General features: G+C 41.5%; 1 protein-coding gene across 1 annotated transcript in view; it reads right to left on the bottom strand.

Moving 5' to 3' along the window:
- Positions 1-362: 362 nt before the first annotated feature.
- IL20RA (interleukin 20 receptor subunit alpha) overlaps positions 363-20,480 on the bottom strand; it is a 34,071-nt gene continuing 13,953 nt past the window's right edge. Inside the window, exons 2-7 of the mRNA XM_025861129.2 lie at positions 15,223-15,358; positions 9,688-9,866; positions 8,477-8,652; positions 7,766-7,910; positions 3,683-3,822; positions 363-1,250 (exon numbers count right to left, since the gene is read on the bottom strand). Of these exons, the coding sequence (XP_025716914.2) occupies positions 462-1,250; positions 3,683-3,822; positions 7,766-7,910; positions 8,477-8,652; positions 9,688-9,866; positions 15,223-15,358 (1,565 nt within the window). The 3' untranslated portion in view covers positions 363-461. The remainder of the gene's footprint in view (positions 1,251-3,682; positions 3,823-7,765; positions 7,911-8,476; positions 8,653-9,687; positions 9,867-15,222; positions 15,359-20,480) is intronic.

Below are 20,480 nucleotides of genomic sequence, written 5' to 3' on the forward strand. Positions count from 1 at the left end.
CTGACAATCAACCAAATTCTAAACAAAGGAGTATTTATAAAATGAATAGTCTTCATGAAATATTTTTTTTACAGTGCCATACACTTGGTAAGTGCCCAGAAAATAAATGCAGAAGTAGGCTTGTTTGAAAATAATCAACCAAGAGGTCATACACGCTCACCTGAGTAAATTCTTCATCCAATTTGGCAAACATTTTTGAATGCCTACAAAACAGTGGGTCAGCCTCTGCATTCCAGGTGCCCACCATCATCGTGAGAGACCCACATGCGTGAACCAACCCCCCGTATGAGGCAGAATGAAACAAGTAGTGTTATGAGAATAGAGAAGAAATAAGTAATTCTCATGGACACAGAAAATCTGAGTAAACTTCTTTCATCTCACGTCCTTTATTGTTTGGTCACTCCTATGTTTGAACTCATGTGCCTTTTAACAGCAGGGGTGTGACAAAGGGAAGTTCAGGGTTAGTCCTCCATTTGCACATATAATCCCCATTCCTCCATGAATTTCATGAGATAGGCTTCGTTTCCTTCCAATGGCTCATCTGGAGCCTGCTCCTCATAGAGTTTAGACAAGAGGCCTTCCATGAGCTCCTTGAACTCAGGCTGCTCACATCCCTGTGAATCATGTTCAAAGCTAGGCAATGACGGTATGCAGAGCCTGCCGGTCCGAGGGTCCCAATCCACCAGTGTGGTCGATGACTCTTCATCTGGCTTCTCTGCTGTGTCCACGTGCTCCTGCAGCAGCTGGTCCAAGTCTCGCAGCTGAGGGGCATAGGAATGCAGTGGTGTTTGGGAGCCCAGGTCTACCAAAGCTGCCTGTTGCTTACAGAACTGTCCTTGGAGGGATACCTGCTCCTGCAGATTGAGCTCTTGATCTCCAGGCCCCACACAGAAGTCAGCAGTTCTCACAGCATATTCGTATTCAACAACAGCTTTATCTGTGGGCATTGTTCTGCCCCTTGACTCCTGCTGGGTTAGGGACGTACCCTTGGTGCTTTCCTCAGAGTCACAGAAAATGTCCATCAAATGTAAAGCATACCCTAAGTGTTTCACCTCCATTTCCTCCTGATGTGACTCCTGGTCCTCGAGGGGCTCATTCAGGTCCCATACATCGTCGCTTTTTTCCCCTACACTTACATCCTTATGAGAAGTGTTAGAATCCTCCAAAATATTGAGGGTGATAAAATTAAGCACAATTTTTTCAGCAGGTACAAAGAATCTTTTGTCAAATTCATTTCCATAAATCAAAATCTATAAAGAGAGAAGAGAATGGTTTTCACCTTTTCACTTGAGAGAAACAAGAAAAACAGCTGTTAAGTAGAATTTATACTGTCATCACATAGTTCTAAAGACCTATTCTTACCAACTCATGAAAATGACAGTTATTCTTGGAATAAACAGAAAGTTTCATTCACAAGGAGGCAAGAGACCCAAGACACACACACACACACACACACACACACACACACATACACGCAAAGGCTTATGGAAGTGAACAGTGGTCCCTGGGGGGGGTGTATCCCGTCCAAGGATCAGGGTAGACTACCCCCTCCCTGGCCCATGGAATGCAGGGCAGTTTTTTAATTTCTTGAGCTTCAGTTTTTAATTGTATAAAATTAGAATTTCTGCCACGTGAGAAGTGGCGAGGGCTGAGTGAGACAGTTTGGAAATTGCTTTGTTAATTATTGTTGACTATGTATTTGTCAACTAGCAGTGGTTACCTGGGTTCCCAGCCTGGTTAGGACATACTCTGGACATGAAATGTGGATGGACATGAAAACTGGATGTAAAGAAGGAAAGAGGCACAGGAGTAGGGATGGTTTCACTTATTTCCCCATATACCTTTCTAATCCCACTATAATGAGGCCAAAAAGGGAAATCCATCTGCCTGTTTATGGCTGGTAGAGAAACTCTAAATCATGTCAGGAAAACTGGTTTGAGATTAAAATGGTGCTGGGGATATGGAAGGTGTCTGTTGAGATGGCCAGTCATGACTTATGTTTGAATCCTCATTGTCCACCCCATGATGTGATTTAACATTTACAAAATGTAAATTTTGTTCATTCTTCAGCCTCATTCTTTTATAACATTTTGGTTTCAGAAAGTCTCATGTGCTCAATTCTCCTCTGAATGTTTCTCCCAGGAACGTCTCCCTGTGCCATTAGGAAGCTCCCTCTAAAGTCTAAAAGGAGGGCTCCTGGGTGGCTCACTTGGTTAAGCGTCTGCCTTCAGCTCAGGTCGTGACCCCAGGGTTCTGGGATTGAGTCCCGCATTGGGCTCCCTGCTCAGTGGAGAGCCTGCTTCTCCCTCTCCTCCCTGGTCGTACTCTCTCTTGCTATCTCTCTCTCTCAAATAAATAAATAAAAATCTTTAAAAAAAATAAAGTCTAGGGGCGCCTGGGTGGCTCAGTCGTTAAGCGTCTGCCTTCGGCTCAGGTCATGATCCCGGGGTCCTGGGATCCAGCCCCGCATCGGGCTCCCTGCTCGGCGGGAAGCCTGCTTCTCCCTCTCTCACTCCCCCTGCTTGTGTTCCCTCTCTCGCTGTGTCTCTCTCTCTGTCAAATAAATAAATAAAATCTTTAAAGAAAAAAAAAATAAAAAAAATAAAGTCTAAAAGGAGGCAGAATAAGAGAAACATTTAAAACCGAACTAACAGGAATACATGTATGCATCATGTTTATGTGAACATGTTTTAATAATTTGCAAATAAATCATTCTTATTGTTAAAATATGCCCAGCCTTTCTAAACCCTCCAGAAGCATATTTATTCCTTCTTAATATTTTCCTGCTCTCCTTGCTGTGAATGCTTGTCCTGTCCATTTTCCTCCTAGAAGTGCTCCCATTCCATGCCTGTCTCAAGCTCTACATCCCACTCTCCTTTTAGATTCTCCCCTTCTTTCCTTGGACAACTGCCACAGTCTCCTAGCTCCTTTTATTGCTTCTAGTCAGTCTTACACCTTCCAACATTGTCTTAGACCCACTATCCAACTGGATCTAAAACACGATATTGACCTTGACGCTGCCTACTCCAAACCCTACAGAGATTTCTCTTTACCAAGACAATACGAAGCCCAAACTCCTTAGAATAACACCCGATTCTCCCATTACCTCGCCCTAACACCTGCTCTCTGGTCTTACTTCTGTAGCTCCTCATCAGCAACCTATGATCCAGCAATATCATGTGGTTTTCCAAACATCTATGCACCTTGGTCCCTGCTGGGTTTTCTGCCAGCAGTAGGTGCTCTACTTCTTTCTCCCCTTTCTTAAGCGAGGCTAGACGTAAAACTTCTCCTGGTCCCCGACTCGGGGTTTCCATGCTCTCCCTGTACCTCCCTGTACCTCCCCAGTCCTCGCTGCTTGCTTTCATCATAGCCTTCATGTATCATTTTGAAATTCTCGTACCCAACTTAACTTGAACATCTGGAAAAGTGTGGATCCCAACTTAAATTTATTTGTGTACCTCAAGACCTAGTCTAATCTGCTCATGACACGTGAAATCTTTTCAAAGCTGAGGAATCTTTCTCTTTGGTTATGTTACTGAGAGAACCTAGTAACGAAAGTGTTTTCTAATTCATCCACTCTTTAAACCCACGCTGCCTGTAAAAGGGATCTGTGTCTGAGCTTCCTTTTGTACTGGCCTGGAAGGGAGGGTTTATAATGATTCCTGCCACACTGAACACTCACCAAATTTGCTGGGTGTTTCTCTTTGCCAACATGGATATATCTGTACATGGAGTAGCCCATCACAGAAAAAAGAAACACGGTAACAGATATGGGCAAAACATACCAGAAGATGATTTTAACCTTCAATGCTGACGTTTGGTCTGTAAAAAAAAAAAGGACAGAGATAGAGAGTTTTTGATTCGGTGTGGTGGGAAAACATTGGCAATGTCAGGCGGCTTTGGGCTGATCACTTACAATTAGGAGCTCAGTTTTTCATTTATAAATTGAGAAGCTTAAAGGAAAAGTGATACAGGGTCTCAGAATGCTTATTCTCTGACAAGAGCTGGTCTTCGGGACTCATCTGGACTTGTTGCAAACCTTACAGTGTAGATGCATCAACAACCCAATCAGCAGATAGTCCAACATTTTATGTCTGGCTGTGAGATTCATTCAGGTTCTTATATTTGAAGCTAAGTGTGTCTAATATTCCAGCAACTTATACACTTTAAACCAAGCAAAAAAAAAGCCCTCTTGATATGATCCTATTAAGCTGCCCTGAATTTCCATATACTCATTTGACTCAACCATTTCCAAATATTCAGTAGAAGTTGGGAATGTGTGGTGTCACCTTCTATGTGGCTAACAGAACCATCCCTGAGTGGGTCAGCTAGACTTTCTGGGTAGGCCTGGAGATTGAGATGTGTGTAGGGAGGTGGCTGAGCTGGTGTGTGCTGAGAACGGCAGTGACTTCCTTCCAGGTGCTGCTGTGCTGCAGGTTCGTGACAAGTAAAAGTCCATACAGGAATGAAAAGACCTGGTGAACAGCTTTTAAGGAAGCAGTGCTGGCCCGCCATTGATCAGACTATACAGTTGTGAATAGGACTCAGTGTGACTGATTTCTATTTGTTGGTCTCCTATAGGATCCTGGAAGTTGTGATAGTTAATTATCTGTGCCAATTTGGCTAGGCCATGGTACCCAGATATTGGGTGAAACATGATTCTACATGTCTCTGAGAAGGCATTTTTAGATGAGATTAGCATTTATTTATTTTTTATTTTTTTAAAGATTTTATTTATTCATTTGAGACACAGAGATACAGAGAGAGAGAGAGACAGCATGAGCAGGGAGAGAGGCAGAGGGAGAAGGAGAAGCAGGCTCCCTGCTGAGCCAGGAGCCCGATGTGGGGCTCGATCCCAGGACCCTGGGATCATGACCTGAGCCGAAGGCAGATGCTTAACCATCTGAGCCATCCAGGTGCCCCAAGATTAGCATTTAAATGAATAGACTTGAGTAAAGCAGATTACTTTTTATAATATGGGTGGCTTCATCCAATCAGTTGAAGGCTTTAGTAGAAAAAATGGTGACCACCTCGAGAAAGAGAATTCTGCCAGCAGATGACCTTCAGACAAGAACTGTAACTCTTCCTTGGATATCCAGCTTACTGGACTGTCCAATAGATTTTGAGCTCATCAGCCTCCAGTCATTGTGAGCCATCTCCTTAAAATAAATCTCTCTGTCTCTCTCCATATATATATGTTGGTTCTGTTCTCTGGAGAGTACTGACTAATACAGCAGTAGAAAAAGGAAGAGCTTTAGCACTCATGGCAAAAGTTCTAGCATATTCTTTACACACTGATGAATTCAGTGAGAGTGTCATGGGAGCTCTTTCATCTGTACAGTTGTTTGGATACTCTTGATGCCTAGGCCTGAGACAAAGCAATAAAGTCACTCTCCAGATAACTATCTAGTGAAAGAGCGGAAAGAGAAGTGTCATGGACAATGAGGGAGGTCAACAAGAGCCAGTGGGAGAAGTCTAGGTACAGGGGTCCAAGGGCAGCCTCTTCCACCCAAACAGCTCCTGAGGAGTACATGTGTCATTGGGTTCCACACGGAAGGGTGAAGACAGCACAGTGCTGATGGTGCAGGTGGCTGAGCACCCCTCCCCCGTGAGGAGGCCGCGATTCAGCCTAGTCCTCTGAACGCCATCGCTGGTCTCTGGACTGAACTTGCCCTAATTAAAACATGCCACGACAACAATGACCGACGGCACTCAGTATACAGCAGGACATGTTTGCCACAATAAACCTAACAAACTGTAATTATACTTTAGGGCTGGCGGACTGTGGAGAGTAGAAGTATTTTTCAAAGAGGGTTCCAGAAGAGGTAGTCCAGCTGGGATATCATGGAAAAGGTGAGACCCGGAAAAGATGCTTCCTTATTTTGTCACCTTTCCTAGACTATAGTGAGAAGGTTGGCTGCATCTCTTAAAGGAAGTATTTAATGGAATCTGTACTTGAGTTGCTTTAAATCTGCCAACTGCTTAAATGATCTCCACTGGAAATTCATTCCTACCACTTGGCCGCTGATCAAGCTGTTAGTAAACAGAGCACTTTTTCCAAATACAGAAACGATTTCTTCAGTCTGCTTTGTTTTGCCTTTTGCTTGCTCTGCATTTCAGTTTTATTTGACATATGGCAGAGAATCCTTCATTTTAGGGGAAGGTATGAAAGGACAGAGTCTGAAAAATACAGCTTTTCACTTTCGAATATCACAATATCCCCTTTAGATTCCTTAGGACGGTTTCATCTTGTGCTGTGTGCGGGGTGAGGGAAGAGGAAAGCAGGGCTCCTGTCACCATGGCCATCCCATAGTTGGCGATGGAACTGGCCTGGGGGAAAAGGGGTGACATTTGTCCTAGGCCAGTGTGTTTGGAAGAGGGAGCCGGAAGAACAATAGATGAGGGGCCATTTGAGGAAGGCCAACTTTAGGGTTAATTTTTAATGTTCAGGCTTTGAGTTCAAGGTCCTCCAACCCTTGGGGAAACACAAATAAGCAAATGCCAAGCTCCTAACCCTATGTCTCTGAACAGGAGTGAGAATCTTCAGCCAAGTTCAGGAAACATGAGAAGACAAAAGGAAGGAGAGAGAAGCAATGTAAGTGAGGGTAACCGTGGATTCGCTGATCCCAGACGTCCATGCAGCCAGTGACTGATATCTCAGTGCAACTTGCAGAGCCTGTAATTTTATTCCTGAGGGTGAGCAAAGGCTGCTGTCTTCAAGTGTTTTTAGGAAAAATGTTTTGTTTCTAGCACTAACATTTGATGTTCTTGAAGACCACAGAACTTCTCTTCATGAAAGGGACTATAATTAAAAAATGAAAAGATATGTGTAAAAATTCTTAATTGTTTTTTTCCCATGGAAGAGGCCTGTTGGCAGCAGATATCAGGATAGGTGCTGAGTTTCCCGGGAGGATGCAAACATACTCTTAATCCTGGCCAAGTTCAATGGCAGAGTCCCAGGCTGCTCAATGCATTTCTGGTGATGGTTGTTTCTACCTTTGTCTCAACCTGTTTCTGGTAGACATGGATTTATCCAAACCTTGTTTATTTATTTTTTAAAATTATTTATTTATTTATTTATTTATTTTATTATGTTATGTTAGTCACCATACAGTACTTCATTAATTTTTGATGTAGTGTTCCATGATTCTTTGTTTGTGTCTAACACCCAATGCTCCAGGCAGTATGTGCCCTCCATAATACCCATCACCGGGCTAACCCATCCCCCACCCCCCTCCCCTCTAGAACCCTCAGTTTGTTTCCCAGAGTCCATAGTCTCTTATGGTTCGTCTCCCCCTCTGATTTCCCCCCCTTTATTTTTTTTTAATAAATTTTATGTTCTTTTTTTTAAAGATTTTATTTATTTGTGAGAGAGAGAATGAGAGATAGAGAGCACGAGAGGGAGGAGGGTCAGAGGGAGAAGCAGACACCCTGCTGAGCAGGGAGCCCCATGTGGGACTCGATCTCGGGACTCCGGGATCATGACCTGAGCCGAAGGCAGTTGCCCAACCAACTGAGCCACCCAGGCGCCCTCCCCCCGCTTCATTTTTCCCTTCCTTCTCCTAATGTCCTCCACGCTATTCCTTATGTTCTACAAATAAGTGAAACCATATGATAATGGACTTTCTCTGTCTGACTTATTTCACTTAGCATAACCGCCTCCAGTTCCATCCATGTTGATGCAAAACCTTGTTTATACCTGCCACACTTCTCCTAGTTTCTTCAGAGTTCTTTCCTCAGACCAGTTGAGACTTTTTAAGCTTACCTTTCAAAGTCCGGACACAGTGTTTCTCAGAAGGCTGAGCAAGACGAGGAGGCCCTGGGACGAAAGACACCACGTGGACGCAGTACAGAGTGTCTGGCTCCAGCCAGCCCAGCACCAGCGTGTGGTTGGTCACACACTGGGACCACTGTGGGGGGGGGGGGGGAATGGCAAACAGCAGTTAGAGTCAAAGAATTCCAGCACCACCCCAGACAGATAGCTCTAGAAGGAAATAAAACACCGAGATACCACTAAATCCTTCCCTATTACTACAAGCTTTTTTTTTTTTTTTCCTGGCAATAGCTTTAAAATACCCGTTTCCTTTAGCTCAGCAGAGCATGGTCAGGAAATGGAACCATTCTGGGAACAAGTCTAAACAACAACATAAGGACAGATTTCTTACTCAACCTTGCCCTGTGTCCTTGCTGACATTTTTTTCTCTCTTGGAGAGTGACTGACAGATGTTACGCAAGTCAAAGCTCTCCATCAAAGTGAGGTGGACAATGGATCTACACCCAATAGCAACATCAGACCCCACTGACAGAGAGTGTTATCTGTAAGGGAAATCCAAAGGATGTTGTTGAGATGTCTACATATCAGCTTCCACTGTATCTTGTCTAACATGTCTTTGAATACCACATCTTCCCAGATTCCCCTGTGTCTGGGCTGCAGAAAGTGACACAGATTATAGGCCCCCTTCCATTCCAGGCTTACCGTTCTATTAGATTTAGTATTATATACGGACACATTGTACTTCAGATTAGAGTATATCTGTTGCATGGAAAGAGAACTGTCTTCTGGATTTCTCTTCCACTTCTCTGGAGCCATCAGAACAATGGAAATGGATTTCTCATCTGTCGTCAAAGCAATCCCTGGTGGGCCGATTTGTGCTTAAAGGGGAGGGGAGAGGGAGTCATCATGTTCGGATGTAAAAATCACCGTGGATAAAACTACAATATAATCCTACTGGAATCAAAGCCCGAAAGCCCCCCCACCCCGCCCCCTTAGTTGAGATGACTCAGATTGCTCTAAGGTTAGCCCAAGTTATGCCACATCTTGAAACATTCATTTCACACTCCCTGACACAATATGAAAACAGAAAGTTCAAGTGTTGTATTTATTTAGTGCCTAATCCCATGGATAAACAGATGGTAAATACAACTAAAAGTGTTTACAACCCTCCTGTGACTTGAATAGTTGGTGATAAATAACATTAATATGATTTGATATGTGGGGGAAATCAGCCATGGAGGAATGAAGCACTGTTAAATAACTTTGAAGATGTGATTAGAATGATCTAGAACAGAGGTTCACAAACTTTTACCATAAAGGTCCAGACAGGAAGTATTTTAGGCTTTACAGCCCATATGATCTCTGCTGCAACTCTTATTCATATAAATGTAAAAATCATTCTTAGCTCTTGGCCCGTAGAAAAATGGAAAGGGGGCCGAGCTGCATTTGGTCTGAGCACATAATTTGCTGACGTCTTACCTAGAAGGGCACCAGAGGATAGGTTCTGGCTCCAGGACCAGAGAAATACTTGTAAGCTTCATTATGGCAGCTCTGAATGGATCCTCTACAGCTGAGTCAGCCACAGAACAAGAGGTGGAAAAATTTAAAAAGCAAACATCAAGAAGATGTTACCTGAACCCTGAGTTACACCTGGAAATACATCATCACACTACCAAGTTCAGAACAAGAAGACACTGAGTTTGGCAATGAGCAAAACCGCTCATGGTAAAGATGAAACTCTGAGATCCAGCAAGGTGGAGCACCATGCGCTGGTCACTTGAGCAGCTGAGGGACAGAGTGCAGAACAGAGCCCCCAGAGCACGGGCCTCTCGGAGAGGTGAGGCCGAGACGGTACACTCGATCGTCAGGAGAACTTGATATTATCCGTGTTTACAGACAACTGTGTTACTTACTTTCTAAGAATGGATAGAATCGTCCAGTTTCTGCCCATTTGGAACAATTCGTTTCCCAAATGGCCCTCACTTTGGCATAATATTGATGTTCGTAATCAGAAGTTTCCACAGAAAGATCACAGCAGGTCCTATTGATGTTTCTGCATTCGGATTTATTCAGCCACTTCTTTTGCCCATATCTGCTCAGAAAGAAACTGAATTAATAATGATGTGCCCTCTGTGCTTTCCAACAGGAAAAAAAGTCATTATATAAAACTCAATGGAAGCTCAGACCTTCACTTCAGAACAACAAAAGTGCCTGTCATTGACCTAAAAAAGAATCCACATTTGCTGCTGGCAATTTTTTTCATTACCTCAGGAGCATGAGTCTGAGTTTCTGCAATCACCTCTCCTTTCTGTGAATTATAATGTGGATAGCACATTTTGAAAGCATGTATTTTTTTTTATTATTCTTGAGCTACAGTAAAAATGTTACAAAACATATGATCAATTCTTCTAGTAATTATGTAAGATTTTAGTCCACTATGCCTATGAAGGTCAATTTGATGGGCTATTTTAAGAAATATTGGTCATTTTCTTCTCGGAAGAAAAATTACCTTGACATTCTCATAAAATTTAAAAATCTGCTTGCTATGAAGGGTCTAGGGAAAATTCACAAGTTGGAGTGCATGCCACAGTAATTATAGTGATGGTGATGAGGATGACGAGGTTGTTGATATTGATTTCTCCTTTCCTTTATTAAAGACACAACACCCATAGCAGGTGGGGGGAGGAATATTGTTAACACTTTTCAGGTGAGAGAGACTGAGGTAGGGAGAGTTGAAGTGCCACGGGCTGAGCCAGTGAGAGAGACGGGGTTGCATGGGAGGCTAGGAAGGCATTAAAGCAGGCGTGGTGGGGTTTTAGAAAGCTAACTGGTGCAGCACGGAGAACACAGTGGGCTAGCAGTGGCAGCCCGGGGAGCACTTGAGGGGATACTGCAGTGGTCCAGCTGGAAGATGTCGGTGGCTTGGACAAGGATGGTGGCCGTGGAATAAATGACAGGACAAAAGGAAGAAATATTAGGGGAGACAGGACTTGGGGATGGAGTGGAGGTAAGAGATGAGGCAGATGAAGGTGTTCCGGATGATGTCACTTTCTGTCTGGGACAGTGTAACATTCCCCAAAAGAAGGAATGCGGAGGAATGGGTTTGGGAAATGGGGAAGCGGGGTGGGGTGGGAGAGGGTTGAGTGGGAGGCAGTGATTTTGAATTCAAGGTATGTGAAAGATATCCCGCTGTGGATGCCCAGTAGGCACTGGGGCTCGGGAGAGAGGGTTGAGTGGGAGGCAGTGATTTTGAATTCAAGGGCACAGAACTGTTCATTTAAGGCACAGGTGTGAATGGAATTATCATGAAGCCAAAGCAAAGCCTAGGGTAAAATTTCAGGATCATCAAGATTTAAAAGCTGGTATAAAGTACAATTAGGAATAGCAGCTAAAGGGGCACCTGCGGGGCTCAGTCAATTGAGCATCTGACTCTTGGTCTCAGCTTAGGTCTTGATCTCAGGGTTGTGAGTTCAAGCCCTGCCCTGGGCTCCTCACTAGGAATGGAGCCTACCTAAAAAATAAAAAAGAAAAGAAAAGAAGCAGCAGCTAGACTGGGAGAAGGAGAAACAGGCATCATATAATTCAAGGCAAGAGCATGTCTTGAGAATGAGGAAATGTGAACTTTATCAAGTGTTCTCAAAGCTTAAGGGTTATCTCCTCTTTTCAGAATATGCCAACAGATTTCTGAAAGCTAATGTCTCCTGTTTCATAAGAACTATACCTGCCAGAAGACTTTAGAAATACAACTAAGATCTTGTTGACCAACTTCTCCATCAAGTGGTCACCACTGCCTAAGGGCTTTCATATTTTTTTTGTCTGTGAGCCACAAGAAGAAACCCATTTTACGTTGTGACCCAGCTCACAGAAACATACATATATTTAACATATTAAAACAAAGGTTTCATAAGACGCTTTTTAAACTTTAGTACACGCCATCAATTCAGTTATTTTCCATTCCAATCCACTTCACACCATTCCAGTCCTTTGCATTAAAAAAAATGCTAGCTACGTCCCTCAAAACTGATTTCATGGTCCATTAACAGGTCTTGACTTATGGTTTGGAAAATACTGCCATCACCCATTTGATCCCCTTTCCTTCACCTTCCTCACTCCTGCCAAGTGCAGGACAGCTTTCCATGACAGAGGTTGATGGAGGAGAAAATACTTTCCAGAATTCTGAACCACTTTTCCAAAGCTTGTGACAAAGCTTGTGGTTTCAGTATTGCACTATATATTTTCTGCACTAAATTCTTTTGGCAGGTGGAATTTAAACTGTTGTTAAAATTTCATCTTTTACTTGGAAACAAACTTCACTCCAAAGTGTAAAAACATAGTATGTAAGTTGCCCAAGGTTACCTGGCTAGGTTCACAGCCTGGCTGCAAACCAAGGACTGTTTGGCCTTGGAGCTGAGCTTGGAGCTTGGAGCCCTGTCAGTGACAAACACTGCTCTGTATTTCCGTCCATCTTGGACAGGCACAAGCATGTAAGACCTCCGACGTGCCAAGTTTCTTTATTCATTTTGGAAATTTGTACCATACAAATTATTTGCTCTCACAGAGCAGTGATGACTGTATTTTTTTAGGCCAGGGCATACTCAAGAGCCATTTCTCTTTGCAGAGTGATGTCTTCTTTCCTAAAACACCAGCTTCCAGAAAAACTCCTCGAAAATGAAAATGAGGGTCTAGATAAATGAAGTCATTGTGAATAGCAGCTGAAGTATTTCACTGCCTTTAGTGGTCAGAATATTTTCTTCATAGAGAAAAATGACTTTGTTCTTTTTGTTGTTGTTAATAGGGTACTTTTTTTTTTAACTTGAACAATCAGAAATGTGTAATCAGCAGAGAAACAGATCACTCTAAAACCTATTACCTGAAATATTTGACATACATGATTTTGGACATCTCATTATGCTTCTCTCTTCACACAGGAATGATTAGATGTCTGCATACACAGACAATAACTAGATTATACCATACATATGGTTTTAATCAAAGTTGCAAATTTAGCCTGATTTGAACTTTATTTAAGATTTTATTTATTTATTTATTTATTTAGTGCAAGTGGGGAGAGAGAATCCCGAGCAGACTCCACGCTGAGCTCAGCACCCAACCCCAGGCTCAATCGCAGGACCCGCAGATCATGACCTGGGCCAAAATCAAGAGTCAGATGCCTAACCGACTCAACCACCCAGCCGTCCCCTGATTTGAACTTTAATAGAAAAAGAAATTGAAATGAAATTAAAGGAATTGTTGTAGTTCAGGTGTTTCATCACCACAAGAAGATATTAGTTCCTAAAAGATCTTTTAAAGTAAGAAAATGGCTTATGAAAAATATTGAATGTTTGGTTATCAAGATGAAATATTTTCATTTTAGATCACATTTAATGGCTTCTTGCTAGGAAACTTGGTACACTTATAGACTTTCCTACCTTTTAATTTGTTATATTATTGTTTAGGTTTCAAACATTTATAAGAAATTTCGATAACCACATTTCCCATCACTATTTAGTCTCAGTTCTTCACTTAGATGGTCTCAATGCATGCACAAGTCTTTTCACAATGACAAATAATCTCGTCAGTACTAAGCTCTTCCTTTAGGTTCATCTTTACCTCTGTCAGCCAGATATCATCTTTAGTTAGTGATTTTCTCCCCATCAGGAAGATCTCAGGGGAGGGCTCTCCTGACATCTCACTTGCTTGAAAATACATCTGTTGAACTTGATTAAGAGTCCTAGATCACACCTCTTTTTCCCTCAGAGGATGTATCACTGTCTCCTGTTGCGTGTTGCCACACAGAAATCATCCCCCTCCCCCCACCCTCCTTGAGCCCTGCTCTTGCTATGACAGTCACAAAGTACCTTATCTTCTCAAAGTTCAGTAAACTCACCAGGATAGGTCTCCCTACTGTTTTTATTACATTTTCCCAGACTGAGCATGCACCCGTGATGTGCAGCTCCAGAGAGTCACTATCACTTGCTCAAGTACTATCAGTTAGCCATAGGGTTTTCCTCTCCATATAACATTTTTATTTTCCATCTCTTCCCTAAGTCTGCCCACTTGCTTAAAAATTCTTCCCCTTGTCTTAGAATTTTTTTCTTTAAATGTTTGCTTGTTTGTTTTCTCTCTCCCCTGCCTCCCATCTTCCTTCCCTTCCTCCCTCCCTCCCTTCCTCCCTCCCTTCCTTCCTTCCTTCCTTCTTCCTTTTCCTTTCCCTTTCTTTCTTCTTTCCTTCCTATTTACCATTAGAGATCATGTTGTGCATGGACTCAAACTATGAACAGTTATTTGTCTGAATTTTTCTATTCCCACGAGAAAGCTTTTCAGGAACTTTTCACGTGTGTGTGTGTATGCTTGTCTTTCTCCCTTCCAGTAATAATGGAGAGGTGCTATGCCAGATTCTTTGGGACTATTACTCTTTGAAAAGGGCCAGTTATTTATTGAATATTGGGCGAATGGGTGTAGGAGTGAGGGTATGTCACACACCTCCTCTCCAGATCGTATTATCCCTTTGCTGGAGAGCCTGCCCACCTTCACATTTGGGAATGGCAGGAGGCTGATGTGCCATAAGACACATCAGTAAGGTCACAGTCCCCCTAGTCCCAGCCATCATCGCTTCCCCTCCCTTCTGCACCCTCCTCACCGGGGCGACTGGGCCGCTACAGTGAATATGACATTTGAACATGATTTCTCTTTCAGCATCTTCTGCTCTGACATTCTGTGGCACCAAACTGGGGCTCATGGGGACATTTCCTCAATTTCTGGTGGCAGAAATCCTTAGATTCCATATCCTTAGGTTGTTATGTAAGCTTCTTAATACTGTGACATTTATTCTTGTAAAATTAAATTTCTACTGTTGGTGTTTAAGAAGGCATAGATTCACTTTCAGTTTCTGCCGTTGTTTTCCTTTAGATTTCACAGTATTTTGCTTGTATGTTCCTTAGCTTGTGGCTTGGGGTTTAGCCATTTCCTCTGTTTCCTTGAACATGGGCATCATCTGTATGTTCTGCATTCTTTCTTGCTTGCACTGAGTTTTGAGGGACAGGTGAAATGTGAAAATGTCCATTCACTACTATCTTTAACAGGAAGAGCTGGTGGCACAGAATTCTGCACTCAGTTTCACTTAAAAATGCCTGTTATTCCCATAAGTTGAGACATTTCAGAGATGATGGACCTCCTTGTTTTCTCGGCCACAGAATAACATTTTGACCAACTTCTTTTCCCCACTTAAGTGACTTTCCCTCACCTAAGAACCCAATGCTTCTGTCTTCACCAAGAAATGGTTTTCTAATTTAATCTGACAGAACATTCCAAGAAAATTTAGCAGGGAATATCTAAAACCTCTCTTTTTTTCCATTTAGTTAGTACAATAGATGGTTTATCTTTGCACAGTTACTAGGTGTTTGAGTCTTGTGTTTTTAAATCAGCCAAAAGGAAAAGAACCAACTTACATGAAATACTGCACAGTGTAAGTAACTTCAGCTCCTTGTAGGCCCTCTGGTGGACTCCACTGTAGGATATTCCTCATGTTTATGGATAAGAAGGTGATATTTGTAGGCTTGGGTAAACCACCAGAGATGCAGAGAACTGAAGAAGGAGTAGAGAAGAATCAAGGTCTTAATGGAGAAAAAGGAAAACGCAACCCCTGTGGTAGACAGCCTTCAGACATGGCCCCGACTAGCCGCACCTTCCTGTACTCATGTCCTAATTCCTCCTAAACCTGAGCTGACCCGATGACTCACTTCAACCAATGGAATGTGGCAGAATAACTCTGGGACTAAGCCTTAAGAAGGTCTGGCAATTTCTTACTTTTGCCCTTTTAAAAGTCCTGAGCTGCAGGGTAAAAAGCTGGGCCACTCCGCTGGAGGCCACACAAAGAGGGAAATGTTCAGTTGTCCTAGCTGAGCCCAGCCTTCCAAGAAGGAGGCCGGAATGAAGCCACTGCGCACACTCCAGCCCGATCTGCCATAGACTGAAGCTGCATGAGAGACTCCAAATGAGACCAGAAGGAAGAACCATCCAGCTGAGCCCCAGTTAACCCTCAGATTTGTGAGAAATAATAAAGTGATTGTTTAAACCATTTTTGGGTAGTTTGTTAATGCACCAGCAGATAACTGAAATGATCCCCTTATTAGATACAGAAATAAAATTTAGGATAAATGGCCCTGAAAGGCTCAAGTTTTGGAGACTGGTGTTAGAGTTAGCTTTACTAAAGTGTATAATATAGCAACAATTAGAAAAAAACCAGTGAAAGAAGACAACATATTTAATTAAATGCTGGTATGTTCATGTAACTGTGCTCTACGAAAATGTACCCTAGAGGATTAATTTGTAGGAATCTTCTGTAGAGAAATGAAAGAATTGAGACACCACCAACAAATTAGAAAAGGACAAAAGGAAAGTGCAGGACAGTTTCTTATAAAAGAAAACAAGATGATCCTTGAATCAAAATAAATTTTAAAAATCACGGGTAACATGTAAGAATCAAAATGTTAAAATGTTGGCGAGACCACAAAGTCCTGGGTTATAAACAATCAGATTTTATGAAGGACAGATCTCATCATAAAGACACATATTTCAGGAAAATAAAAAATTTTGATACTGCAAACCAAACTTAGGAAATGAAATTTAGCTAAGTCACCAAAAACTGGTCTAATTTTAGCTACAGTCCCGTAATTCTTGTGTAAATTGGCTGGGGCTAACCATCAGAGAAAGAAATTAGTTTTATCCTTGGGGTAATCCTTGGCTAAGATTAGCTCTATACAGGGTATTGTAATTCCACAAACCAAATGAAAAGAGAGAAAAAAATTCTTTGCTTTAGAATTAAACTTTGTAATTCAACCCTAATTCCAAGCCAAAATAAGCTCTTTAACATGCAGCCGGGTAACCAAAATATAGCTTGCTGAGTGTGTGTTTGGGTATGTGTGCACATGCTATATTTGTAATGGCTCCTACTTTTAACCTTGATCATTTTTTTTAATACCTCAGTTTTATTTTTAAGAAGAAAGTTAAATACTCAAGGAGAAGCGCTATCAGCTGATCACCGTGTGGGTATGTGTCTGGTAGGGGCAGAGAGATCTCCAAGAGACACAGCCGGCCCAGTGTCTGTCTCTGATTTTTATCCCTCTAACTCTCTGGAACCATTGTGTATCAACTGGTATGGGTCTTTTTTTCTGGAGATCATATGCTATGAATAATTATCAGTGATTTAATACTGCTCTGTGCTATCAATAGGTTCTGATTTTTAATGAGAGTTTTGAGGATGAAACCGAGAACATGGGGCAGGCAGTGCCATGAAGCATTGTGTTTTCCAAGGCTTCAAAAGTGAGGGACATTTTTAACATAAAAAGTTCCAAGGGTCTTTTCAGATCTAAAACCTGTGGTTTTACATGTTTGTATGACACATACATGTGAAGAGTGGTTAGCATCTTGTAAGAATGAAAATTAAAATAGACTGTGTATTATAATATCACAGATGGAAGATATTACCAAAACATGGCTCCATAGAACTAACTGATAAGAAACTAGAATGTTCCGGTGTGTGGCAACTTAAGTTTGGAGATATAAAACACAAGTTATGTTAGATATTATAGTCCAGACATATGTTCCAATGTTTAATCTATAAAAATCTTTATCTTCAACATCTCTGATTTCTGTTCATTTTTTTAAAAAGATTTTATTTATTTATTTTTTTTGAGAGACAGAAAGAGAGCCTGGTAGTGGGCCCATTGGGGAGGAGTAGACAGGGGAGAGAGAGGGAGGAGGGGAAAGAATTTCAGGCTGACTCTGCACTGAGGGCGGAGCCTGAGGGGGAGTGGGGGCTCTATCTCAAGAGCCTGAGATCAGGATCTGAGCTGAAACCAAGAGTAGGTTGCTTAAACAACTGAGCCACCCAGGTTCCCATTCTACTTATTTTTTAATGGAAGTAAGCAGTTGACAAAATTCTCAAGATGCCTAAAATATACCCAAAACAGTTTTAAGAAATAACCTGGAATAAAAAAAAGAAATGGATTGCTCATTTCAAGGTAAGGTAATTTAATTTTCTTGCTCCTTGTTAGGAGGAAATAAAGCAATTTTGCTATTCTGAAATGAACCATGCTCTGGAACGTGCTGTGAATCTTTAATGCTCATTGGTTCAACAGACATCTTGCTTCATGTTTTATAATTGTTTAAGGGATCCTCTAGAAATGTCATGTCAATTATCAAAATAGGCTAAAGAAAACAGTGTGACAATAACACTAAAACATTAAACATTTTTTTCTCATGCCATTCTATTTTTTGAAAGGAAGATATATTTCACTGGAAACGTGAAATACATATGCTACCTCCTCCAAAAGTCTACGTTATGGGTAAATCATATGTATCTCCACAATTTGGGTAGCCAGCCTCCAAGATGGCTCTCAGTAATCTCCTCCTCCTGGCATGCGCAGCCTGCATGTCCCCTCCCACATTGTATCTGGGTTGGTCTCTATGTCTTAATAGTTTGATTTTATCTTTATAAAAAAAAATTAAAGACCGAGTGAGAAGACTGGGAACTTATTAGCCTTTTAATAGCAGGTGAGGATTGCAGTGACAACTTTTTGGATATTTTTCAAAAAGATAAATGCTTAGTTAAACTCATTGTAAATACACTGACAAAGATTCAGAGTAGTAAACACCTTTAATAGAAATACATTTAAAAATGGATATTATGGTTTGGGACACTATTTCTGGGGAAAGAATATTCTAGCTTTTAGTCCTGCACAGTCTTCTTCTTGGATTGACATTATTTATCTGAACATATAGGCAGAAAAGGTATCAGTTTGGGATCATTCCCTTGTCAATAAATCAAAGTATTATCAAGGAGCTTCCCTACCATGATAAAGGAGGGCACGTTCTGGGATCAGCCCAGCTCTGTCACCCCAGCACACAAACTATCCCTTGTCATGACATAGTTTGCTATTTCTGAACCATTTCTCATCAGAGCAAATTAAGCCATGTAATCTTTCTTCACCTCTTGTCTCTCTGCTTGTCTTTCTAGAAATGGATATTCATCAATTGGGGGGGGGTTGATAGTAATTTATTTACTTTTATCATTTATAATAATTGTTAATTTTGGAATTTTAATGATTTATCTTTGATCAATGGAAATAGATGTTTCTTAGTATGGTGAGGTTTGACCTTTCTGCAAAGAAGAGTTATATGGACTGCCGGCTCCCTTGGGTTAGTTCTGGTGGGTCAGTAGGATATGGGAGGTCTTTCGGCATGATTAAAAATTATGCCATTCATGACAGGCTAAGAGATTTTATTTTCATAGTAGATACAGTATATGAATAAAAGCCAACTTGCATAAGACTTTAAAACTATAATAAATATTGTGAAAACCTTTACATGTTATCATATTTAGTTGAAGTGAGGCAAATGGCTAGCATATAATGAAAACAGTAGCTAATATTTATTGAGTCCTTACCACGTAGCTGACTCAAGTCTATGTGCTTTATACAACCGAATCATACAATTTCCATAACAGCCCTCTGGAAGGTACCTCCACTACCATCTCCATTATACAGATGAGGAAACTGAGGTGCAGAGAAGCTGCACAAGTGCACACAGCTAGTGAGCAGAGGAGCGGGGTTCAGAACCCACACTGTTAAAGTCACCTGCTACCCTTGCAAACTGATCCTTATCTGAATTTAAACAAAGACAAGACTGATGAGAAAACGCATATTACCCTAGATATTCATATATAAAATCATTTAAGTATTAATAAATATTAGATATTGATGTTGTCAGTACCTTTCTTTAGATCCCACCACACCCTGTACTAGGAAACCCTTTTCCTTTTCCTTTCAGAGCATTTTCTTTTATTTTGGCCCACATCTGATCCTGGAGAATGCAAGTAGGAACTCTATTTCTGCTTTGACACAATCCTCAGACAATGTATGGTGACTCGAAAAACAGGGATTTTTAAAAGGGTGTGTTTGAGTCTATGCTAGTGTCTTTTTTAGTTGCTGAGTACATGCCTTCTATCAATTTGAAACCACAGCAAAACTTAAAGATGTAGAAATAATAGATTTTGCCTTGGCCTTGGGCTTTAGTTCTTGGTCTCCCCTACAGAATACACTACAGTCAATCCCATTTATATTAATGAGAAACATCAGTTCAAGAGTCATCTTATTTATCCATTCAACTAATATTTGTTAGGTGCTATTATGAGTTGAATTGTGCCCTCCCAAAAAAAGATATATTGAAGTTCTAATCCCTGGTACCTCAAAATGGTTCCTTATTTGGAAATGGGGTTGTTGCAAATATAAGTAGTTAAGAGGAGATCATACTGGAGTAGAGAGGACTTCTAATCCAATATGACTGGTGTCCTTTTAAGAAGATGGCCAGATGAAGACACAGTGACACAGGGAAAATGCTATTTGAAAATGGGGGATTGGATTCCCTACAAGCCAAGGAATGCCTGGGACTCCCAGAAGTTGAAAGAAGCAAGGAAGTAGCTCCTCTAGAGGCTTCAGAGGGAGCACAGTCCTGCCAACACTTGAATTTTGTGCTTCTAGCCTCCAGAACTAGAAGAAAATAAATTTCTGTTGCTTTAAGCCACTCAGCCTGTGGTACTTTGTGAAGGCAGCTCCAGGAAATGAATGTAGGTGCTGCTATATAGATATCTAATGGTGAATACAGATGGGTTCCCGCCCTTCTGGAGTTCCCAGACCAGCAGGAAGTT

The sequence above is a fragment of the Callorhinus ursinus genome, unplaced genomic scaffold (assembly GCF_003265705.2).
Source record: "Callorhinus ursinus isolate GAN/ISIS: 27379988/994484 unplaced genomic scaffold, GSC_fseal_2.0 scaffold6, whole genome shotgun sequence".
Lineage (NCBI taxonomy): Eukaryota > Metazoa > Chordata > Mammalia > Carnivora > Otariidae > Callorhinus > Callorhinus ursinus.